The sequence below is a fragment of the Podarcis tiliguerta genome, assembly GCF_965153285.1.
Source record: "Podarcis tiliguerta genome assembly, chromosome: 2".
Taxonomy (NCBI): domain Eukaryota; kingdom Metazoa; phylum Chordata; class Lepidosauria; order Squamata; family Lacertidae; genus Podarcis; species Podarcis tiliguerta.
Window position 1 is genome coordinate 29,264,149 of NC_139535.1, and position 23,163 is coordinate 29,287,311.

At 42.3% G+C, this 23,163-nt stretch overlaps 1 protein-coding gene and 1 long non-coding RNA gene across 3 annotated transcripts in view; one reads left to right on the forward strand and one right to left on the reverse strand.

The window, feature by feature from the left end:
• Nucleotides 1-10,310: 10,310 nt before the first annotated feature.
• LOC310671181 lies at nucleotides 10,311-22,220 on the forward strand. Its single transcript, XR_014507869.1, has 2 exons — nucleotides 10,311-10,455; nucleotides 20,567-22,220. It is a non-coding gene; the product is annotated as an uncharacterized lncRNA (long non-coding RNA).
• Nucleotides 21,377-23,163, reverse strand: part of EIF4E3 (eukaryotic translation initiation factor 4E family member 3) — a 38,634-nt gene continuing 36,847 nt past the window's right edge. For both annotated transcript variants that reach the window (XM_083426737.1, XM_083426736.1), the window contains one exon: nucleotides 21,377-23,086. In XM_083426737.1, the coding sequence (XP_083282863.1) occupies nucleotides 23,040-23,086 (47 nt within the window). In that variant the 3' untranslated portion in view covers nucleotides 21,377-23,039. The remainder of the gene's footprint in view (nucleotides 23,087-23,163) is intronic.

A 23,163-nucleotide genomic window follows, 5' to 3' on the forward strand; every position in this document is an offset into this window, starting at 1 on the left:
TGCTGTTATATAACAGAATGTGACTAAGATGGCCAGATGTGGCCTGTCACCTCAGTGATCAGCCAGCATGGAAAAGGCAAGGACAAGCTGCTCTCCACAAACACGAGTTACAAGGGTGGAAGTATAAACAGAGCCTACTCGGATGTGGGAGAAAGTGCAAAATAACTGAAGCCTTTTAGGGGGATGTATAAAGAAGGGGACCAATTATAAACAGAAGAATATTTACTAGTGCATATTTCATTCTCAGTTAATATTCTATATTAATAGGGACGCGGGTGGCGCTGTGGGTAAAAGCCTCAGTGCCTAGGGCTTGCCGATCGAAAGGTCGGCGGTTCGAATCCCCGTGGCGGGGTGCGCTCCTGTTGTTCGGTCCCAGCGCCTGCCAACCTAGCAGTTTGAAAGCACTCTCGGGTGCAAGTAGATAAATAGGGACCGCTTACTAGCGGGAAGGTAAACGGTGTTTCCGTGTGCGGCTCTGGCTCGCCAGAGCAGCGATGTCACGCTGGCCACGTGACCTGGAAGTGTCTCCGGACAGCGCTGGCCCCCGGCCTCTTTGAGTGAGATGGGCGCACAACCCTAGAGTCTGTCAAGACTGGCCCGTACGGGCAGGGGTACCTTCACCTCATTTCATTCTCAGTTAATATTCTACCCCACAAGCTCCAAATTCTCTCATACCTTTAGGAAACCCAGACCGAATAGCAGAATTAAATGTTAATACAAGCAAATAATAGTTGCATGTCCAAATGCAATTTTAGCTAGGCCCACTTTTGTGTAGCTTCTTTGGAATTCTTAGGCAGGGGCAAGTAAGGTAGGAAGAGAAGGCGAGTGAAAGGTCTGGTAATAACAAATAAGTGTTGGCAAGCGGGGGGGGGGGCGGTTCGACAGGAAGGCAATGGAAGAAAAACCCATAGTTCTGTTCTGAACAGAAATGTCTATTCAGATCAGTTAAATTCCTCTTCAGGTCATTTCCAGTTTTTCAGACTTCGTGTGATGCAACTTACATAACTGCAATCTTCTCCCTGCAACGATGAGGTCTAGAAACTTGCTTTAATGCAAAGAAAACTGAAATGCTGCAGCCTTCTATGTCAGGACTCTCCAACACTGAGGGAAGGAGAACCATCAACCACCTAGCCCCTTTGTTGTTCCAGCTGATGTGACCTTGAACTCTGCCAGCCACTACCAGAGGGCTGAGCAACCTCTTGCCCTGAAGGGAAGATAGAGGACAGAATGGCCTGGGGAGTTTCCAAACATCTTGCTCCCTGTGCCCCAGCTGAGGTGCTCTCTGCCTTTCCCAGCCACTGCAAAGACTGTATAAAGGCCTGACTTTCCAGAGGGCTTCAAAATAAATCCTAGCTACCTCACACTTTGCTCATTTTAATGTTCAGATGCCACAGCACTGATGTTAATAGGCATTAACCACTAGCCATCTGATTGCAACATGGGACACTGCAAAAACTATCTTGCCCTAAGGGGAGGAAGGATACAGCTTTCAGCCGCCGACACCCCCCCCCCAAAAAAAGTGGTATATAAATGTCTTAAGTTGGTAAATAAATTTCCCATGGTGCAATGTTGGCCATACAAAACACCAGATTTCACACACACACACACACCCACACACACACCATGCCCAAACACAGCTTGGCTTGTATGTAATCACAGCTTTGAACATGCACTCACCACCACATCCAAAGTGGTGGGTTGTTTTGTTTTCTATTCATTGTGCCAAGTGCTGCATATACAAAAATACTCACGGCTTCAGAAGTGGTGGCAAATGTTTATCCAGAGCCACCTGCATGTGCTAGCCAAAGAGGAAACAGGGTTCCTTTTCATTGACTGTAAAAGCTGCCATCACACTTGGTGCATTTGAAAGCTAAGGTTTCTTAATACCCTCTCTGGATTTCTGTAGGTGCTGGACTTATTAGACTCATTACAACTAGAAAAGAATACGAAGTCAGTCTGAAGGTGCTTTTCTTACATTGTACTGACAGCAGAAATCTAGTCCTGTTCATATTATTTAGGTCCAGGATGGTGTTAGTGGTCAACCAGGTTGGGCACTGGCCAGGGGCCCTTTACTGGGCTGGCCTGACTGCCACCACTTATCATTACATCTTCTGAATGGCTGTTTAAGGAGTGGGTAGGTGCTGCTGCTGCTTTTAAATGGGAGCAAAGCTTGGCTCCTATCTGTGGTGGCTTCCTGCTTTCTTAATTTACCCAAAATGCAAAGTCCTGGCCTATAGATCTATAAAACTCATGAAACTCAGCCTATGTATCTAGAAAACGAGAGGTATCACAGAAACCCCTGTGATGGGCAAACTTGGGCCCATGAGTCAAATGCAGTCTCTTCCAAGCTTCTCTATCAGGCCCTCAAGGCTGTCCCCAGTCCACACTCCTCACTGGCTTTGCACCCCGACTGGGTGTTTTTGCCTGACTAAAATGTGCCCTTGAACTTTGTTAATGCTTCTTGCTTGGAGGATAGCATAGTCTCCACCTGCCCTGAATATGCCGGTACCTTCAGGAAAACCCTTAAGCCCTCCCAGCGTCTCACTTTCTCATGCCAAGTCCCAAATCGCCATCTTTGTTGAGGTACACTAACTAGAAATGGCTTCACATAGGGCGAAGAAGAAAGAGTTGCCAACTGAGGCTGCCTTTCCCCCCTCCTGCTTTGCCACTGCTCCTGGTTTTCATCTAAGAAAGGTTGGAGGGTATGGGACACAGACAGAGATGTGACCAAATGAACGTCTGTTGCTCACACCGCTTTTGTTCCTCTCCCTGCCCACCACTTGTATGTGGCCCCTAGAAGATTGCATCTCCCATCCACTTATCAGAGGGCTGGACATCATACTGCCCTGAAGGGAAGGGAAGAAGAACACAGAGTGGCCTAGAGAGCTTCCAAACATATTTGCTCCCTGTGCTCCAGCAATATTACAATTAAGGGAAGGGAGGAAGAAACAAATTTGGATGTGGGCCTGTATGCTGATGCTGAGATTCCTGCATTGTAGGGGGTTGGATTAGAGGACCCTTGAGGTCCCCTTACACCTCTGCAATTCAATGATTCTTCACAGTACAACGCTCTGCTTATCTATGCAGAAGTAAGCTCTACCCAGTTCAGTGGAGCTTACTGTGTATAGGATTTATTCATTTTTGTAGGCAGTGAAATAATCTTCATTATACAAGTAAAAGCGCTTTGCGATACCATAAACTTTTAAAGCCCTGCACATTTCCCCTCTAATCAAAGTGATACATGTCACTTTACCTCCCACTGATATATTATTATTCAATATCTGCTTATATCTTGGAAACACTTTGTTTCAGAATATGTTAGAATGATGTACAAATCAGCTGGGACATTAATAAAAAGACTGAAACAAAGGGGGGAAAGGCTTCGGCAGATATCCATGCCTTTAAAATTCTATCTTAATGCACGCCACTTAACGTCCTCGGATTGTCTTCAGTACCAGAAGTGGGGAGAGAGAATTGAGGGAAGAAGAGAGCGAAAGTTAGAGGTGTGCCAATTTTCAAGCTAGGAAGCATATCCCTTTATGCTAGTTTTCTGTTTCATATAGAGATGACTTCTCCATACATTAGGTTATGGTGCCATCTTATGGCAGCTTCTTACCACTATTTTATGTCTGTTTAATGATTTCGTAGGTATCTTCTTAATGACTTTAAAGGTTTAAAGCAAGTTAAAAAACAAAGCCTGGTGGCCGTATAATATAGAACTTGAAAGAGAGTTATGGAACAAAACTGGACACACAGTTTTGTTTCCTTAGAGGTTTTCTACTTTCCTATGGATAATTAAAGCAAATATACTGTTTATTAACTGTATATAGTGTTGAAGCAATGATTCTTCAACATCAGCTTCGTTGGACTGGTCATGTTGTGCGGATGCCTGATGATCGTCTTCCAAAGCAACTACTCTTATTCCGAACTTAAAAATCGAAAGCGTAATACTGGTGGTCAACAAAAGAGGTTTAAAGACTGTCTCAAGGCAAATCTAAAAAAAGTAGTATAAACACTGACAACTGGGAAACACTGGCCTGTGAGTGCTCCAGTTGGAGAACAGCCTTTACCAAAGGTGTCATGGGCTTTGAAGACACTCAAACTCAGGACACAAGGGAGAAACGTGCTAAGAGGAAGGCACGCTTGGCAAATCCACACCGTGATCAACTCCCACCCAGAAACCAATGTCCCCACTGTGAAAGGATGTGTAGATCCAGAATTGGCCTCCACAGTCACTTACGGACCCATTGTTAAAACCGTGTTTATGGAAGACAATCTTACTTGGCTACAAGTGATCGCCAAAGAAGAAGAAGATTATTAACTGTATATTTATTAACTAGTTCCCCACCCCATTAAAAAGAAGAGTTAATCTATAGAATTAGGTATTTCTAAATAGAAAACCCTTTTATTATTTCAGTCAGAGGGTTCTTCCTCTAGAAAGGTCTTAGCTGATATTCTCCATATGTCGGATCTGTACATACAGTACAAATCTGAACTGTGGGTCCTGTATTGATAGTGACACAGAATAAAGAAAAGGTAGAAATCGGAGACTGAGTATGTTCTTTGCCGCCATTTCAGCATAGGGATTCCCTTTCAGAGCAAATGCATGACCTAATGTGGCTCAATACTTCTCTGAGGCACACCCTGCTGAAGCTAAACAGCTCTGAGGCTGGTCTGTGCCTCTGGATAGCAGGCCACCTGAGAGCCACATATATGTGTCTGTAAGTTCCACACTGGAAGAAAGGTGGGTATAAATGTGAAAAAGTAAAATAAATCTAAAAAATTCCAGACATGAATCCTATGCCATTAAGTTGTAACGTAGAATTCCCCCTCCCAACCACATTCAAAACAAATGAGGAAATAAACAAAGTCGTTTATTGCGTGGCTGCTTCTTCAAAGACCAACTTGTTTGACAGAGAAACAGACTAACCAAGAGGAACCTTACAGACGGAATGGCGCTTCTTCCGCCCCTTTCCCCCTGCTGTAAATGGGCAGCAATTAATTACAGAGCAGAAATGAATGCCAAAAACTTCGGTTTCCCTGCAGCAAATTAAAATGAAATCCAGTCTTACCCAGTGAAATATGTGAACTATTAATATAATAACAAACAAATAATTTGTGTTTTCAGAAATTTCAGACACCAAATGCCATTTGAATTTCTGCTTCTCGCCTCAGTTCATTTTGCAGTTGACCTGAAGGCAGGGGAATTTCCTAAGCCCAAAGGCCTATTTCTGCCAGTGAAGCCTTCCTGTTTCTTCTAGCTGTTTTGAGTCCCTAAATACTCTGGATGATGCCCCTCTGACCATAAAAGCAGTCCTATCATAACTGTCTGAAAGTATCAAATAGTAAACAGAAGGGCAATCACACACTGGCTTGAAAGTCGGAAAGCTGAACTTTGATTTAAAATGTTGCTTCAGATGTAACTATATGCCTAGCACGACAGTTTCCTCTTTCAATTAACAATACAGTCATTACCCAAGGAAATAAAGCTTTCCCTACTCAAATGTGTTTTTCAGTTCTAAACAGGGAAACATTTCCTCAGCTCTATAGAAAGAGGTTTTGTGAAACAACACTCTTTCTAAATGTTCCATATATTCTGGATGCTGTATTAATGTCACTGAGAAACACCCAAACCTGGACATTGTAGTATTTTATTTTTCTGCTCTTGCTCTCTTGATACATGACAGATCACCAGCAAGTTCATCTCTAAACTGAGCTTGACAAGAACTGAGTGTCCAGTCCACACACAGGTACACTATAGATTCCTTCTAAATGTCTATTAATTCTGAAACATGTCTTTATGTTAAGCTTGATCTTGCTCTGCTGGAAGCTATTCAAACCATGCTATTTCTAAAATGTATAGGCTACAATAATTTCAAGAGTCCTCAAATGACTTACTTTAATTGACTGAAAATTGTAGCACTTGCAAGTAGCTTTTTGTCAAGAGTGGCTGCAGAGCAAGCACGCTACATCTCTAGCCAACTCCAACTACCGTATTTTTCGCTCTATAAGACGCACCAGACCACAAGACGCACCTAGTTTTTGGAAGAGGAAAACAAGAAAAAAATATCTGAATCTCAGAAGCCAGAACAGCAAGAGGGATCGCTACGCACTGAAAGCAGCAATCCCTCTTGCTGTTCTGGCTTCTGGAATAGCTGTGCAGCCTGCATTTGCTCCATAAGACGCACACACATTTCCCCTTACTTTTTAGGAAGGAAAAAGTGAGTCTTAAAGAGCAAAAAATACGGTATATTACGGTCATACCTTGGAAGTCGAACGGGATCCATTCCGGAAGTCTGTTAGACTTCCAAGAGGTTCAAAAACCAAAGCACGGCTTCTGATGGGCTGCAAGAAGCTCCTGCAGCCTATCTCAAGCCCCGGAAGCCCAGTCGGATGTTCAGCTTCCAAAAATATTTTGCAAACCGGAACAGTCACTTCCGGGTTTGTGACGCTCAGGAGCCAAAACGTTCAGGAACTAAGCTGTTTGACTTCCAAGGTACGACTGTACTATCAAGCAAGGAGGAGGAAATTCTGGTTGGGTGACACATCCCATTATCTCTAACCACTCGCCATGCCGGCTGGGCTAATGGGAGTCCAACAGCCACAATTTTTCCACCCCTGCTGTAATTTAAAAAAAAAAAAGCTGCAAGCCCCCTTGCATCCTTCCAATGTCAGAAAATGTTCTTGCTCCCATTTTAAAACAGAGATTGAAGGAATGCTGGGAGAGCATATGTAGAGAGCATATGTGCCTCCACTGAAATGTGTGTACAGTGGTACCACTCGTTACGTACTTAATTGGTTCCGGAGGTCCGTTCTTAACCTGAAACTGTTCTTAACCTGAAGCACCACTTTAGCTAATGGGGCCTCCCACTGCTGCTGCTGTTCTCATCCTGAAGCAAAGTTCTTAACCCGAGGTACTATTTCTGGGTTAGCAGAGTCTGTAACCTGAAGTGTATGTAACCTGAAGCATATGTAACCCGAGGTACCACTGTACTCCCTGGATTAATGTTCATCAACTTCTTTTAGAGAGCTTCACACCACTGTCTTACCTTGGGTTGTATGGACAGAGAGCACTCTTCGTTGGTGCTCCTAAATCTTCTTGTGTAGAAGGAATGATTAATCCCCACTGTGATAAATGGCTACATATAATGATCTCAAAACACGCTTTAGGCAGATAACTCCCAGACAAGATAAAACCCTTAGATTTAAGCTGCTCCAGACACTTTGACTTAGAAGGAAAGAAAATGAATCCATTTCCAGGTTTTTCCTGATTGTGGATAAGATCCTGTTACTAAGTTTTGTATTTTTTGCATTTTTTTGAACCACCCTATGATCTTTGGATGGAGGGCAGTATACAAATATAATTAATGATAATGATAGTAAGTTTTGATCAGCTTATAGTTATATTCATCACAAATTGCCTGTATTTATTTTTAAAAAAATGGTTTACTACAAAGCAGACAGGTCTGGGCCTCTAGCCACCTCTCCTAATGCCGCTAGCTGTTTCAGGCCTGTTACTTTTTTTTTTTTATAATAATATTTTATTTTCAGGCCTGTTACAATGCCGTTCCCTACAGACTGATCCTTATTCAGCTTTGCAAACAGACCAGCCATCCCTGAAGCCCATCTTTAGAGCTCTGCTTAAAATAAGTTCTCTTATTTGTCTCTTCACCTCCACTCTTTTCACCAAGAAAGCAAATGTATTACTTGGGGATAAATGAGGAGAGCTCTGCCAGATCATATTCCTCAGGGTGGTCAACCATAGGCTTCTGGAAAGCTCACAAGCAAAATATTCTTCTGTGTTTTGAGCCTCAAAGAGCTATAATCAGAGATTATCCTCCTAGTGGCAATTTAGTGTGTGGCAATGTTACCTTGAAAAAGAGCCCGTTTTAAGCTGGTGTGATACCAGAGGTTTTGAATAGTCCCCCCTCCCACAAAAGCAAACAAACAAACAATCCTTCACATTGTGCATTCAGTCAATTCTCCCACCCCCTCTTTCTCCAAAAGCCCACACTTACCAGACACAGCTGTCTCCTACGCAGAAGAATGGAAGCAAATAATTAATTCGAACTGCCTACCAGAGGATCCGTGTAGCAAAAGCTCAGGCCAAAGGGTCCCAGTAAATAACTACATTTCCCAGAATTCCCTGGGAAGAGAGATTGATTGGTTAAACTCCTCTGAGAATTGCAGCTCTGGGAGGGGAATAGGGGGTCTTCTAACAACTCCTAGCACCCTTAACAAACTACAGCTCCCATAATTCTTTGCTGGAAAGCGGGACTGTTCAAAGTGGCACCATAGTGCTTTAAATGTATACAGTAGTGGGAATGTGGCCTAACTCTGCTCAACGTTCCATTCTAGCCTCCTTTCAACAGAGAAGAAGGGAAGAAACCCATGGAAATGAGCAGAGGCAAGGGAAGCAAGAAATGGGACATGAGAAAATGTTGGTTCAGATGACCTTAGGCTTAGCTTTACTGAGGGCCCAGGCTGCAGTTATGACCTAGTCCAGGGGTCTGCAACCTTTAAGACAAAAAGAGCCACTTGGACCCGTTTCCGAAGAAAAAAAAAACTGGGAGCCGCAAAACTCATCATTATAAAAATAACTTTTTTGTCACTTTTTTAAATTATTTCTTTGTTTGACCCCACAGTATTACTCCTCCTCATAGAAATAAACGTTAAATTAACAAGTTACCTTTTTTTGTGTGTGTGCTCTTCACTCCCCTTCAAAACAGTGACCAGCGTACATGCCCCCTTTCAATGCAGTGACCAGCGTACATGCCCCTTACAATGTAGCGGGCGGGCGGGAAGGTGACATCGGGACGGTGCTTGACTAACGCATGCACCGCCCCACGTGACGTCACAGCTAGGACGCCACAGTGGGGAGTGTCGGGGTGCACAATGCGCCTCCTCCCCTCGCTAGTATCTGCCCCGGAGCCGCGGCAAAGGTGTAAAAGAGCCACATGCGGCTCCGGAGCCGCGGGTTGCAGACCCCTGACCTAGTCCTTTCATATGCATTAACTGGGACAGTATTGTGCATGGAATGGGCTTTAGCTGCTTTACACACACACACACACACACACACACACACACACTGTCCTTGGCTTTGTTAACACAGTCCAATGTCCATTACAGGAAGTTAAAAGAACAGAACTGCAATGAACTATATAGATAAAAATAACCTAATGGGTTTCCTCGCACAAAATCATGATGTTATAAACTCATCACTCCTGTCCTCAATTACAATCAAATTCATGTTTTCCTCTCTAGGCTTTTGCTGAAGCAGGTTCCGTGCTACTTGAGGATGTGATGGATGGTTCATGTATTGGTCTTTGCCTTCAGCCTGCCTTGGCTCGCTGATTTATGGAGTTTTATTGACAGCAGCTGTAGCGGAAAGCATTTCTCCCAGCCCCTCTCCATCACAGATAACGTGTCATAGACACTGATACTAAAAGCAGACAGTTTGGAGGCTTGATAGAGGAAATTAGGCATCAGTAAACCATGAAATACCACTGACTGGCTTGTCTGTGGCAGAACAGCTTCGGAGGGGCTGTGGTGTCAATTCTACAGGAGGAATACAGATCACTGCTCACTTGAGAGACGTTAGTGCATTTTCGGCTCTTAACTACCCTTCCTAGAGGATTAACTTTTTCTTCTTTTTTTTGCAAGACATGAATCCTCTGCTTCTCTGTCTATGTAGCAGATGCAAGCAACTGGCAGCCAAGCACAATACAGTTTCCATATAGCAAGTGGAATCATGAGGGCGTATGCCAAACCCAAACTTTTCAGCATTCTCTTATTTGTAGAGTTACTGTTTCCTGAGTGGCTTCCAGGTTTATGTTAAAGCACCAGAGTACATAAAATACCTTAATATCTACTTTGTACCATGCCACTAATAACAGGAATCTAATTTAAGATTGTTTTATCATGGCCTTTTAAGTTGTCTGGCTTGCTATTTTTTATGTGTCACCTTTTTTAACCCTCCGTTATTTATTTTTATTATTATTACAGTATTTATACCCCGCCCATCTGGCTGGGTTTCCCCAGCCTCTGTGGAAATCCACACGTAGACTCATCCAAGGATAATATAATACAACTCCAGTTTGCATTTTTTCCTTTCTTCAGTGTTCAGGTGCTTCTTAATATATTCCCTAAAGCATGACCTTCTGCAGTACTTTGGGCATATCATTCTGAAGCCCCTAAAAAAAAAAAAAAAAAGGTGATACACTAATGTTTATTTTTTTTAATAGTATCAACAATACCTGCAAAAATGCATTCTCTGGAATGGACCTTTTAATATATTTATTCAATCAGCAATTTTAGAAAATGTTAATACTGCTGTTCTAAGTTTCATTGCTGTTCCACTCATTTTTGTTTCGCTTTCTCTGTTTTGTAGCTGTTGCTGTCCAACCTAAACATAGATAGCATTTTGTCCACTGCCTAGAAAACCCTGGTGTAAAGGTGAGACATAAATGTTTGCAAACTGTTTTTAGGGTTTTTTTTGTTTTTTTTTACAATCAAGCGGTGTACAAATTTTATGAAACAAAATAAAAATAAAATGAATGTAATGGATCTGATTTTTATGATAACTACAATATGACTGCCTATTGCAAACTGGCCTGGCTTTCTCCTAACTCTTCTAGGAATGAGCTCTATGTACTAAAATAAGCTGACCTTCAAAAGGACAGCACTGGCTTTCCCACTCAATGGCAGTCTTACAACTTTACAACATTAACCCTGAAGTAGCCAAGCAGATGCTGCGGTTTCCTGTGTGCAGTTTACTATAACATGAAAGGGGAAGTGAGTGGTTTGGCCACATAGCTGCACAGGATACAAGACAGATCTAGCCCAGTGTGTTCTTCTATTCTAACTGGAAGCTGCTATCAAGGGTCTCAGCCAGAGGACTTTCCCTTCATTGGTTCTCAGTGGACAGCCAGGTGCCTATGGGAAGCCTGCAAGCAGCACCTGAGCATAAGAAGCCCTCTCTCCACCTGCAGTTTTCAGCAACTGGTACTTAAAAGGCATACTGCCTGCCTCCAAAAGTGAAGGTAGTACATAGACATCATGGCTGGTAGCTACAGATAGCTTCCTTTTCCGCATATAATCCTCTTTTAAAGCCATCCAACTTGGCAGCCATAACTTCCACAGTTTAGCTATGTGCTGTGCAAAGAAGTGCTTTCTTCAGTTTGTCCCAAATTGTCTTAGCATTCAGCTTCATTTATCCACCTACTTTCTCCACTTACTATTTAATTCTGCTTGATGCCTAGAGATGTTAGAGATGGAACCTCAAGAGAGCCTGCTCCAGTATGTCATTTGTGGGACTTAGAGATATGGTAAAGGGCAGAGAATTTGAAATTGAGGAGAGAAAGGATGGTAAATTTTTGTCCTACAGAATGACCACCAGAATGATCATTTCATACTCTTGTAGGGGGGAAGGCTTTAGGGCTCACAAAAGTTTGAAAAGACCTCAAAAGTAATCTAGTCTAACCCCTTATTTTAGTCTTTTGAAATCTGGCAGAGACGTTGTTCTTTAGTTTAGGAACCATTGTTCACACATTAAATCCAATTCCTGTCAGCTACCCACAATGGCATACCACATATTTTAAGTCTGTTTCAAGTTGCATGAGATTTTCGACAGAACTTCATTCTTCATTAACTTGTCAAATTAGGAAAATTAGGAGATCTGTCAGAGTTAAGTGTAGTTAAGATTGACGATGATTTTTTTAGATCAAAATTTGGGATATCCTTCCTCTACTTCTTTTATCTAATTTCCCTCATCTCTCCTCCTACTCCCCCAGCATCCTATGAGAAATTACCACAAGGGGAAGATGAACTGTTCTGCACTCAAAACTGCTCATGATACTTTCTTTTTGTTAATTAAAGAAAAAAGATAAATTTTGACATTTAGGTACATGTGAAAATGTTTATACAAGTAATTCACTATGTCAGTTATTGTGTCTCTTTCTTGCATTCAGTTATTTGCATTATAACAAGTCTCTCTGTGTGTCTCTTTCCCTCCTCCCCACTCCTGGTTCGTAACTCTTCAAGTTGATCCCATGGCAGGAGGAACACACACAAACCATTCTCCTCTGTACATCTTCCAGTTGGCAGAAAAATGCATTGACACAGTCCTTGGGGAGCTGTCGCTCCTTTGTACCCACTATGTAGGAGGACAACATTTAATTAATTGGCACTGATAGAAGTGTGTGATCTCTTTGGAGTTTTCCTTTGAAGAATATGTAAGACATGGAATTCAGGAGATGAGTGAGGCAGACTCGGCAGTTGTAACAGATACAGGTCCTTGATGTACTGTCTCTCAAGTAGCAGGTTGCTGTCTTCTGGTTCCCCCTCCCCGTTTTACTTCCATCCAGTTAAATCCTTTTATCCAAGGCAGGAGTGTTTTGAGATCCACAGTAACAGCCTCAGCTTTAGCGCAGTGGGACAATTCAATCCTCCTAAGCTGTCAGCGATTCTTGAGCCAGATGTTTTTCAATGCGTAATATGAAGATGTAAAAAAAGAGTCAATTGCTCTAACTGGACGTGAACTTGAAGAACACGGTTTAGCTTTCAAATCATAGCATTTCTGAAGATGTTGAATAAGTGCTTATTATTATTCTTAAAAAAAAAAAAAAGAGGAATCATCTCACAAAAAATATGATGGATACATGCATGTAAGATCATATAGATTCAAAAGGCTAACTTTCTCTGCTGTGATGCAGACAGTTCTCAAAAAGAGTAAGTTTCTTCGAAGTAGAACTCGTTGGAGCCATTTCCATGCATTTGTTCTGCACATTCACATGAAGTGCTTGAGACTAGCAAAGATGGCCCATCTTGCTTTGCCCTGTGAAGCATCTGAGCCTTATTGAATTGCGACAATTACAGCATTTATTACATATTGAATTTATATCCTGACCTTCCTCCTGATGCAGCCCAGGGCGGCAAATTTTTAAAACAAAGCAAAAATGTTATAAAATAGTCAAAACATTAGCAAAAACTAGTTAAATATCTCTAATAGCAGTTACAATTTAAAACATTCCTCCATCCAGGGATCTTGCAGATGTCATCAGCCACCCCAATGCCTGAGTAAACAGGAATGTTTTCATATTCCTCCTGAAGGTTAGTAAGTACGGAGGCAGGCACACCTCAACAGGGAGGGCATTCCCAGGGCCTTTTCAGTAGTGGTCCCACAGCCAAGAGATATGCCAAACTCATCAGTCAGAACAAGATGATTGGGTCCACACAAGATTTTCCACAAATTTCAAGAAAATAAAGAGTGAGAAAAGAGAGCTATTCTTAACAAACCTCAGGCATTTCATGACAGATCAGGAAAAGAGAACAAAATCTGCTAATAATGAATGGTATAAGGTGGATAGGGAAAAAACTAGACATGTGGGTCACAGGGAGGAGAGAGACTGAGGTAATGGGAAATATGAACTTTTCCTACCTCAGGTTTCTGACATCTTCAAATGTTTCTTCAGATGAAGTGAGTGCAGCAGAATTCTATGTAATTACTGCTGTAGACGCCTCTTTAATTAGTTGGCCCAGCGGACAGCCTTTCATCCTTATTAAGAGGAATTTACAATTAAAAGGCATTGTGTTAACTGCAAAGCTGTGCTCCGGGGAGCCATCGAGCCCTCTGTTTCACTGAAGAGGCCCATCTCATTTGGAAGAAGCGTTAAACAGGACCAAAGCATATTTTTATGCCAAGGCGAGAGCAGAAGCAGAAGCACTGTGCGCATGAGAGCAAAATCAGAGAATCGTAGAATTGGAAGGGACCATGAGGGTTGTTTAGTCCAACCCCCTGCAATGCAGGGAACTTCCACTACCCTGAGATTAAAAGTCTCACGCACTACTAACTGAGCTGTACTGTGGCAGCACTGGAGCAAGAGGCAGAGTTATTGAGCACCTTAATGGCACACTCCTAAGGATATTTACAAATTAAGTCCCACTGGTTTTAAACATGGCATACTTTCGTATAGATATCTGGGCATAAATAAAAAGCATTCTCAAAATCTCCAGATATACCAGTTTTGCCCAAAAGCAAGAAAAATAAAGAAAAGGGAAAACGGAGTGAGCAAGCATTGAAGGGAGGACTTATCCAGCCACTCTGTATGTTACTGAACATGCGTGCACATGCAAGGGACATATTATTGTTTCTCTAGGCACACAGTTCAAAAGGTCTAGTTTCATTACCCCACCCAAATCTGGCATGGCTCCTCCTCATGCACCAAGGGCATCTGATGCAGGTGAGGGGCTGCAAGATGGATTGTGTTTTGGTTTTTTTAATCTTGCCTTTCAACATTGAAAAAACCACCACCATCACCCTGCAAAAATGGTAGAGAGGGAAAAAGCAGAAATCACTGCACAAGCCTGCCAACAAAGTAAAACCAGCAAACACACAAATGCGCAAAATTTGAACTGTTTTGAACTGTTGAACTGTTGAACTGTTTCTTTAAATCTAAAGGTTCATCATTGTTTCACCCAATGTGTATACCTTTAAGGGGCCAGAGCAAGGGCCAGAGTAAACTAATGAGATCCAGCCTTGCAGCTGTGAGACATAGCAGGTGCTGCTGAGTTGCATTGATTAAGCTGTGTTGGGAATTGGCCACAGTATATAAGGAGCAGCACCTAGCTCTGCCATTTACCCTGGGGTTGGGTTGGTGGTTGGGTCGTGTTTGTTTGTTTGTATTTCGTGTTTAAGGAGTTTTTGTTTTTCTTATTAAAACCTTGTTTGTTATTTTTGAGTCCCTTCTTTTTAATGCAAGCTCTCCCCAGCAAGCTCTCTGCGCTACTATACTGCGAAAAAGCCAACATCTTTGGTTATGGGCCCAGCTGCTGAGTGGATGACTGCATATTTTTGGACTCTGAGAAAGGTTTGAAAACTCCTTCTCCTGTTAGCGTAGTTTTGTGGGTCTGGAAGAGTTTCCAGAATGGTTGACCGGGTTCCTGAAGCGGAGAAGGCTCTAGTCTTCCCACAGCTAACAGATGAGAACTATAGTTTATGGTCTTTTCGGGTGGAGGCACTTTTGACCTCTAGAGATGTATGGACCTATGTAACTGATGACCCTCCTGACCCTGTGACTAATGCTTGGTCGAAAGGAGATGCGAAAGCCAGGGCGATAATTAATTTGGCAGTCAGTGACCAGCAAGTAGTCTATATAAGGAATAAGAAAACTGCCAAAGAAATGTGGGACAGTCTTGCAGCAGTGCATGTTAGAAAAGAGTCAGCGTCTGCATTGATGTATTTCAAGCAGTTGTACCAGACGAAGTTGCAGCCTGGTGGTGATTTGGCAGCACACTTGAGACGTCTGGAGGCAATACGCTGCGAATTAATTCGAAGGGACATGGAGATACCTGATATTCAGTATGTTTTCATCATCCTTTGTTCCCTTAATGAGGACTTTGATGGTATAGCTAGCCAGATATCTGCCGTTCCACCAGCACAATTAACTGTGGAAGGGGTAACGGCAAGATTAATGGGCGAGCTGGACAGAAGGGAGGCTTGTGCCATAAGCACTCCTATTTCCAGAAGTAATGAGGAACGCCACATGCAAACTTGTGGTGATACGACTGCGTTTAAAGCTGCAAAGCGTTGTTGGTTCTGCAATAAGCAGGGACATTTTGCAAAGGACTGCAGAGCCAAAAGAAAGCAAGGTACTCCCAAGTCTGTTTCTGTTCGTCAGTCACTGTCGTCAGCCCAGCAGCCGACATTGTACCGTAAAGACAGAAATGAGCCGCGAGCTTTTCATGCTCGGACAGCAGATCGTAAAAGACTTAAAGGTGCCAAGTGGAAGTCTTTTGTTGTGGACTCAGGTGCGTCTCAGCACGTTTGCAACGATCGAAGTCTGTTTATTTCTTTCGAAGAGGAAATTGGTAATGTACATTTAGCCAATTCACAAGTCTTGCAGTCGCTTGGCAGAGGTACTGTTAAACTTGACTCTTTAAACATTACGATAGCAAACTGCATTTACTGCCCGTCAGTGGACAATTTATTATCAGTAAGGTGTTTTGCTCGTCAAGGCATAACTGTGCGTTTCTTAAATTCAATGTGTGAGTTTTTTGAGGGGAACAAACGTCTACTGTATGCCTGGGAATCTGATGGTTTATATAGACTGTATTTTCGCACCTACTCCCAATCGCCTATAAATTGCAGAGCAGCACAGTCAAGCCAGGGGTTGAGGAATGTAAGGCCACATTCCGGGTGTGTCCACGAGGCGCACAGACTTCTGGGACACCTGAATTTTGCTGATGTAATTAAGACAAAGAATATTGTTAATGGCCTCAACTTAAAACCATGTAAATTCTTTATGCAATGTCTATCCTGTTGCAAAAATAAGATCAAGGTTGCACGCAAGGGTAGGTGCTCAGATAGGAAAGTAACTGAGCCATTTGAGCGTGTACATTGTGATTTAGTTGGGCCACTCCCACCATCATTAGGAGGTTCTAAGTACTGGCTTACCCTGATAGACCAGTATAGTAGATACTGTTGGACTTATGCAATAGCTGAGAAGTCCCAAGCATTTGAGAAGTACAAAGTTTTTTGCAACTGGGTAAAAACGCACTTTAACAAACCAATTAAGAACCTGTTTTCTGACCGGGGCGGGGAATTTGTTTCTGAGGATTTTGAGAAATTCCTGGAAGCGCAGGGGACTACTCATGAGTTATCTTGCCCCCGAAGTCCCTGGCAAAATGGGCTTGTTGAAGTTGTGCAGCGTGACCTGCAGGCAGGGGTTAAAACTTATCTGCACGATGCTAATCTGCCCAAAGATTTTTGGGCTGAAGCGCTCAATGCGTTTTGTTATGTTAGGAATCGCAGTTACCATTCTGGTTTAGATGTCACCCCCTATGAGAAGTTGTTTAAAAAACGCCCTAATCTGAAATACCTACGCATTTGGGGTTCAGATGTAATTATGCATTATCCCGCTAAGCAGAAATTGGGTGAGCGTAGTGTTCAGGGAAAATTAATGGGCTACCAGCAGGGGGCGTACAGAATTTACATACCAGCAACTGGCAAATTTCATATTACCAGAAGCATGATACAAACTGTAAATTGGAATGGAGTTGCTATTTTCCAAGATACTGATGGTATAAATGAAACTGAGGAAGAAGAGGAAGCAGGAGCAGCAGCAGCAGGAAATGGTGCTTCTGAATTGATGGGAGAAGACAAAAAGCCTGTTGAATCTGTTAATTTGTTTGATGATTTAAAGTTACAGGCACCCGAGGACAGGTTAGATTCTCTTGAGTTTTCTGACCGTGAGCTTAGCCTACAGGCATCTCTTCAGTCTGACAATGATGGTTTACAACCTGAAACTAGTGGTTCACTTAGTCCTATTAAGTCTGAGGAGTCTGACTCTCCTTCCGGACTGAGACGTTCAGATAGAAAGAGGCAGAAGCCACAACGATTTGCAGATGAACATTTTAATACTGTGTATGCCAATAAGGCGGTTTTTGAGCCAAAAAGCTACAATGATGTTCAGAATTTACCTAAGCACCAAGCTGTAAATTGGTATAAAGCTATGGACTCTGAGATAGCTTCTTTAAAAGAGCATAAATTTCCTGCGATGCATCTCATGCAGTGGAACAAAATAATTGCAGGGGTGTGTCTGGTATGGTGTTTTGTTATAACGGTTGTCCTTTTGAATGGAAGTCCCAGACACAAACCATTATTTGTCTCTCCACAACAGAGAGTGAATTATGTGCATGCGTTCAGGCCACTCGTGATATAGAATGGTATATGCAGGTATTTGCTGACCTACAGATGCAAGTAACACTACCAGTAAAAGTTTACCTTGATTCCCAGAGTGGACTCGCTATCCTATGTTCAGAAACCAATACGCAGCGCACTAGAGTCTTAAGATTACGTTTGCAGTTTGTAAAGAAACTAATTGCTGATAAAATGGTCGTATTTAAATATGTTCCAGGTGACAATCAAATTGCAGACATTTTTACTAAAGCACTTCCAAAGGTTACACATGAAAAACATGTACAAAGTATGCTTTATGTTTTTGTTCCACAATGATGAACCGCAGGGGAAATGTTGAACTGTTTCTTTAAATCTAAAGGTTCATCATTGTTTCACCCAATGTGTATACCTTTAAGGGGCCAGAGCAAGGGCCAGAGTAAACTAATGAGATCCAGCCTTGCAGCTGTGAGACATAGCAGGTGCTGCTGAGTTGCATTGATTAAGCTGTGTTGGGAATTGGCCACAGTATATAAGGAGCAGCACCTAGCTCTGCCATTTACCCTGGGGTTGGGTTGGTGGTTGGGTCGTGTTTGTTTGTTTGTATTTCGTGTTTAAGGAGTTTTTGTTTTTCTTATTAAAACCTTGTTTGTTATTTTTGAGTCCCTTCTTTTTAATGCAAGCTCTCCCCAGCAAGCTCTCTGCGCTACTATACTGCGAAAAAGCCATCAAAATGCGCAAAATTATCATCTCATTAAAAGTTTGCGAAAACAAATTTTTTTAGAAACCAGGTAAAAAGGAAGTGTAGACACCAAATTCCAGTAGAGGGCATTCTGTGACCAGAGCCCCTCTGCAGTAGAGGCTTTATTACAGATTAAAAACCACACTATATCAGAGCCTGGAGGTACAGGGCGTCCAAGAACCTACTTTGAATCAGGTGGTCCTTCAGAACGTATGGCCCTAAGCCAGACATAGGCAAACTGGGCCCTCCAGATGTTTTGGAACTACAATTCCCATCATCCCTGACCACTGGTCCTGTTAGCTAGGGATCATGGGAGTTGTAGTCCCAAAACATCTGGAGGGCCCAGTTTGCCTATGCCTGCCCTAAGCTATATAGGGTTTTATAGGTCATACGCAGTAATATTGAGCTGTGCTCAGAAACCTTGCTACCTAGTTAATTATTTTTAAAAGAATAACTGTTTGAATAGTCTTTCAAGGACAGCTCCAGATCCACGAGGGCATGGCTGTCACCAGGCCCTTGCAGCAGATGCACCAGCTTAAACTGGTGAAAGGTGCTCCACGTCAACAAAGCCACTTACACTAACCAAATAAGGGCTAGATCAAGGGGCATCCCAAAGCTGCAAACTTGAATTGTCAACGGGGAATGCAACCCAAAAACCAAGAGGAACGTCACCACCCAGATCCAGTGACACCCCCCCTCCCTAACTGTACTTACATTTTGTCAGGATTAACTCTGGGTTTATAGTTTGTCCACCTTCATCCAGTCCATTAACTACACCATGAGGTTGGCAGAATACACAGCCCCCGCGATGAGACAAATCTCTCTGGACGTCTTCCTGATGTTGCGCAGCTCCAGGATGTCCACAAATTATCAGTCCCTGGGCACTCCAGCGACGCATATGCCTATGTGTACGCACACTCAGCAGAGATTAGCAGAAACGAAGTGGAGATTGGTGTGCTCATTCTAAGCTTTTATTAAGCAGTATATATGGGACAAAGTGATCATGGCGTCCTCTCACTTCAGCTCCGAGAGAGAACAGAAAGTAAAAAGTACAAAAACACAACAGAGCGGAAGAGATAAGGCTAGTTTCCGTTCTCAGGCTTTCCAAGCCTAGAAAGTAAACACAGACATGTGATGTAACAGTCACACATCAGCAACGGAGGAGGGAAATGCTAACGGAGGTACCCGTTCCACACTTCCACTATAGCAATGGAAATATAATTTATGACTGTTACAACACCTCACTCCAAATGACCTCATTTGGTGCTGTTGTTGTAGTATGTTTCATGGCACGGGGGACAAAAACGGCACTGCAGTATTTCACAGCACAAGTGTCAGAAAACAAAGAGTGAGAATTCCCCAGCACCACTTTCAGGGGTTAATCCGGCAGGTAGGAAAAGAATTACAGTCGTATCTCGGAAGTTGAACAGAATCCATTCCGGAAGTCCATATGACTCCCAAAACGTTCGACTTCCAAAGCACAGCTGCAAGGAAGCCCTGTTGGATGCTCGGCTTCCAAAAGAACATTCAAAAACCAGAACAATCACTTCCGGGTTTTGATTGTTTGGGAGCCGGAACATTCGACTCCCAAGGCGTTCGGGAGCCGAGGTATCCTAAGGATACCAGGATGAGTCCAGAAGGATACCGTAGCTGATGGGTGTCAGATACCAATGAGAAATCCTGGGAAATTGCCAACACGGCACTCCCTTGCCTTTTTGCCAGTACGCATTGTTCATCAGGGCAGCCAAGACTGTTTCGGTGCCAATCAGGCTAAAAGTCACTCTGAGTTGTACTCATATACCATCAGTGCCATCCAAGAGTGGCTGGCGTGGAGAAGCTAGTGTTATAAAAGAGAGAAAAACGTCTCTTATTTTTTTCACGCTTTGCATAATTTTATAGACTTCTATCACGCCAACCTTTTCTCTAAACTAAGACGTGCCAAACTTTACCCCATTCATCGTTTTGGTTGCCTCTTTCTAAACCCTTTCCCAATTCTACAATATCCTCTTTGAGGCAAGATGACCAGAACTGCACACAGTGTTCCAAATATGGCCACAACATAGATTTGTATGGCAACATGATGAGATTGGCAGTTTTATTTTCAATTCCATGGCTAATGATCCCTAGCATGGAATTTGCCTTTTTCACAGCTGCTGCACCCTGGTGGGTCAACATCATCATTGAGCTACCCACTATGACTCCAAGGTCTTGTTCCTGGTTGTTCATTGTCACCTCCTGAGTCATCTCCGTTGCTGGCAACAGACCAAAAGGAAAGACATCCCACCAACGCAGGTATGGTTGCTAAATGGTATGGTTTTATTGTACATGGTTTATGCCTATGTCTAAGAGGGACATTACTATGTTGCTATGGAAACCAAATAAAATAAAGTTAGAGAATGACAATGACATATTCTAGAACAGGGGTCAGCAAACTTTTTCAGGAGGGCCGGTCCACTGTCCCTCAGACCTTCTGGGGGACTGGACTATACTGGGGGGGGGGAGTGAATGAATTCCTATGCCCCACAAATAACCCAGAGTTGCATTTTAAATAAAAGGGCACATTCTACTCATGTAAAAACACGCTGATTCCCAGACCATCCGCAGGCCGGATTTAGAAGGCAATTGGGCCGGGGCAGGCCCCTGGGCCTTAGTTTGCCTACCCATGTTCTAGACTAGAGCATCTTGTGATGTTCAGTGCTGAGTTGCCTCTCCAATGTTTCCTCAACGAGACGAAAGCGATTTATGAGCCCTTTTTGAAATTTTAGTAATGGCTTCTTCAGTCCTGATTCTGTAAATACTGTGGACATACTGTACTGTTAGGTCTTTGAAAAATATAGACAAATGTTTGCTCTTCTGTATAAAAATAGCATTTCAGGGTGGTGGCCTTGAAGAACACTTAAATTTCTTTTTTTAAAAAGAGAGAGAGAACCCAATAATAAATGCAGTTCTGAATAGATGTGTACGAGTTTATAAAACTTTTAATAATGCTAGTTAAAATGCACAAATCTTAATTCATAAATACAAATGAACTAGTACAAAAATTAAAAAGGGGAAATTGATTCATTTAGAAACACATTGAATTCCAATGGCTGCCTCTTGTAGGATTAAATGGGTTGTTATCAGTGCAGTCAGAACGATTTCCAAAATACTAAATGCTAATCCAGTAATGCTGCCTAGAAGAGAATGCACATTCCTCTAGCTCATTGTGAGGAACTAAATAAATCTTTGGTACTGTAATAAAAAGCAGAACAAAAACTCCAATAATTAGTGCGGGGAGGAAAACACACACAAACTAATGTTGAGAATTTTCACATTCATGCTTCAAAGTGTAATCAACTTTTCTTCTCTATCGAAAAATGTATTTAAGGCGCCATCATAGCTTGCAACTAGATACAGTTGAACTAGTTATGTTTACAATAAAAATTACTATGCATTTGATACTGACCTTCATGGGTGAAGAACACATCTGATATGATTGCAGGGGGGTAAGAAGGGAAGATCTGTTTTATAAAGAGTTTGCTAAAGAAAATTTGTTAAGGTTCCCATTTTAAGTGAGAGCACAGCAGAGGGGTTTAAGTTTTGGTGTTTGTTGTTTTAAAAAACAAATATTATACTTATTATTATTTTTAATTCAAACTATATTAGGCACCTCTGGAACAAAGAGTTGCAATTTCATTCATCCCCCCCCAATAGGTATTTGAAATAGCTAAAAACAAATGCCAATCAACAACTGACTGCTCCACACCTGATGGCAGCTTCCATACCACAATCAGCATAACTGCATCTGTTCCAGTGTGACTATGATCACAGAAATCAACAGTGATACATCATCACAAACAATGCTTCAACCCGAGCAATGACCAGCTTCAAGTCTACCTGTGCTCTCAGGACAGATATGGGCCATCACCAAGTGAGAACCAACCCCTTATTTTAAGGGGCTTGTATCTAAAGAGTTTAAAATTAGTCACATCAGAAGTGTATTTTCAGTCTATGGGCTCTGTTCAGTGATCATTAAAATATATTTACAGTATGCGCATTATCAGTGCATAAGCAGAGGACATTGGAAGCAATCCAGGTACTGTGCAAGCTCCATTCATTTCAATGGAGCTTGAGCACGATTCCCCTTGGATTTCTCCCACTGCCTATTAGGACAGTGCAAATTACAACCTCTCTGGGGGACAAATCTGTGTGTATCTCTTAACATGATAGGAATGTCTCAAAGCAAAGTATCACAGGAAAACATGGTTCACAAAGCTATTAATTTCTCTAGGTACAGCAAGTCTAGAAAGAGCAGCATATCATGCCTGTGCATATTTGCATTTGAACTAGGTATAGTAAACTACTTAACTGTAAAGTCTTCTACCTTAAAAAGAAAGGAATACTAAGTAAAAGTGACCTTTTTTTTGTTAAGCAGTCATGAAAGGAAACATCACAATCAGCAACTGAGGCAGCAATACTCCTTGCTTTTGAATAGCACCAGCTCACGAGGAATATAACAATCTAAAATAACCAGGCTTTGTGGTGCTTTTGCAAGTGTTTTTGTCCATCTTTCCACTGTGATGATCTCGAAAAAAACCCCAAAAAACTAAAAATTACAACTTGAGTTCAGGACTGTCTCCTGTGTTAATGTCTCCTGCGTCCACCTTCAAAAGCATGGTGCTCTTTGTGAGCTGAAAGACAAGATGACGCAATTATTAAATGTGCAAGAATTAAATACATTTTGTTGATTAAAGTCATTTGGACAGCA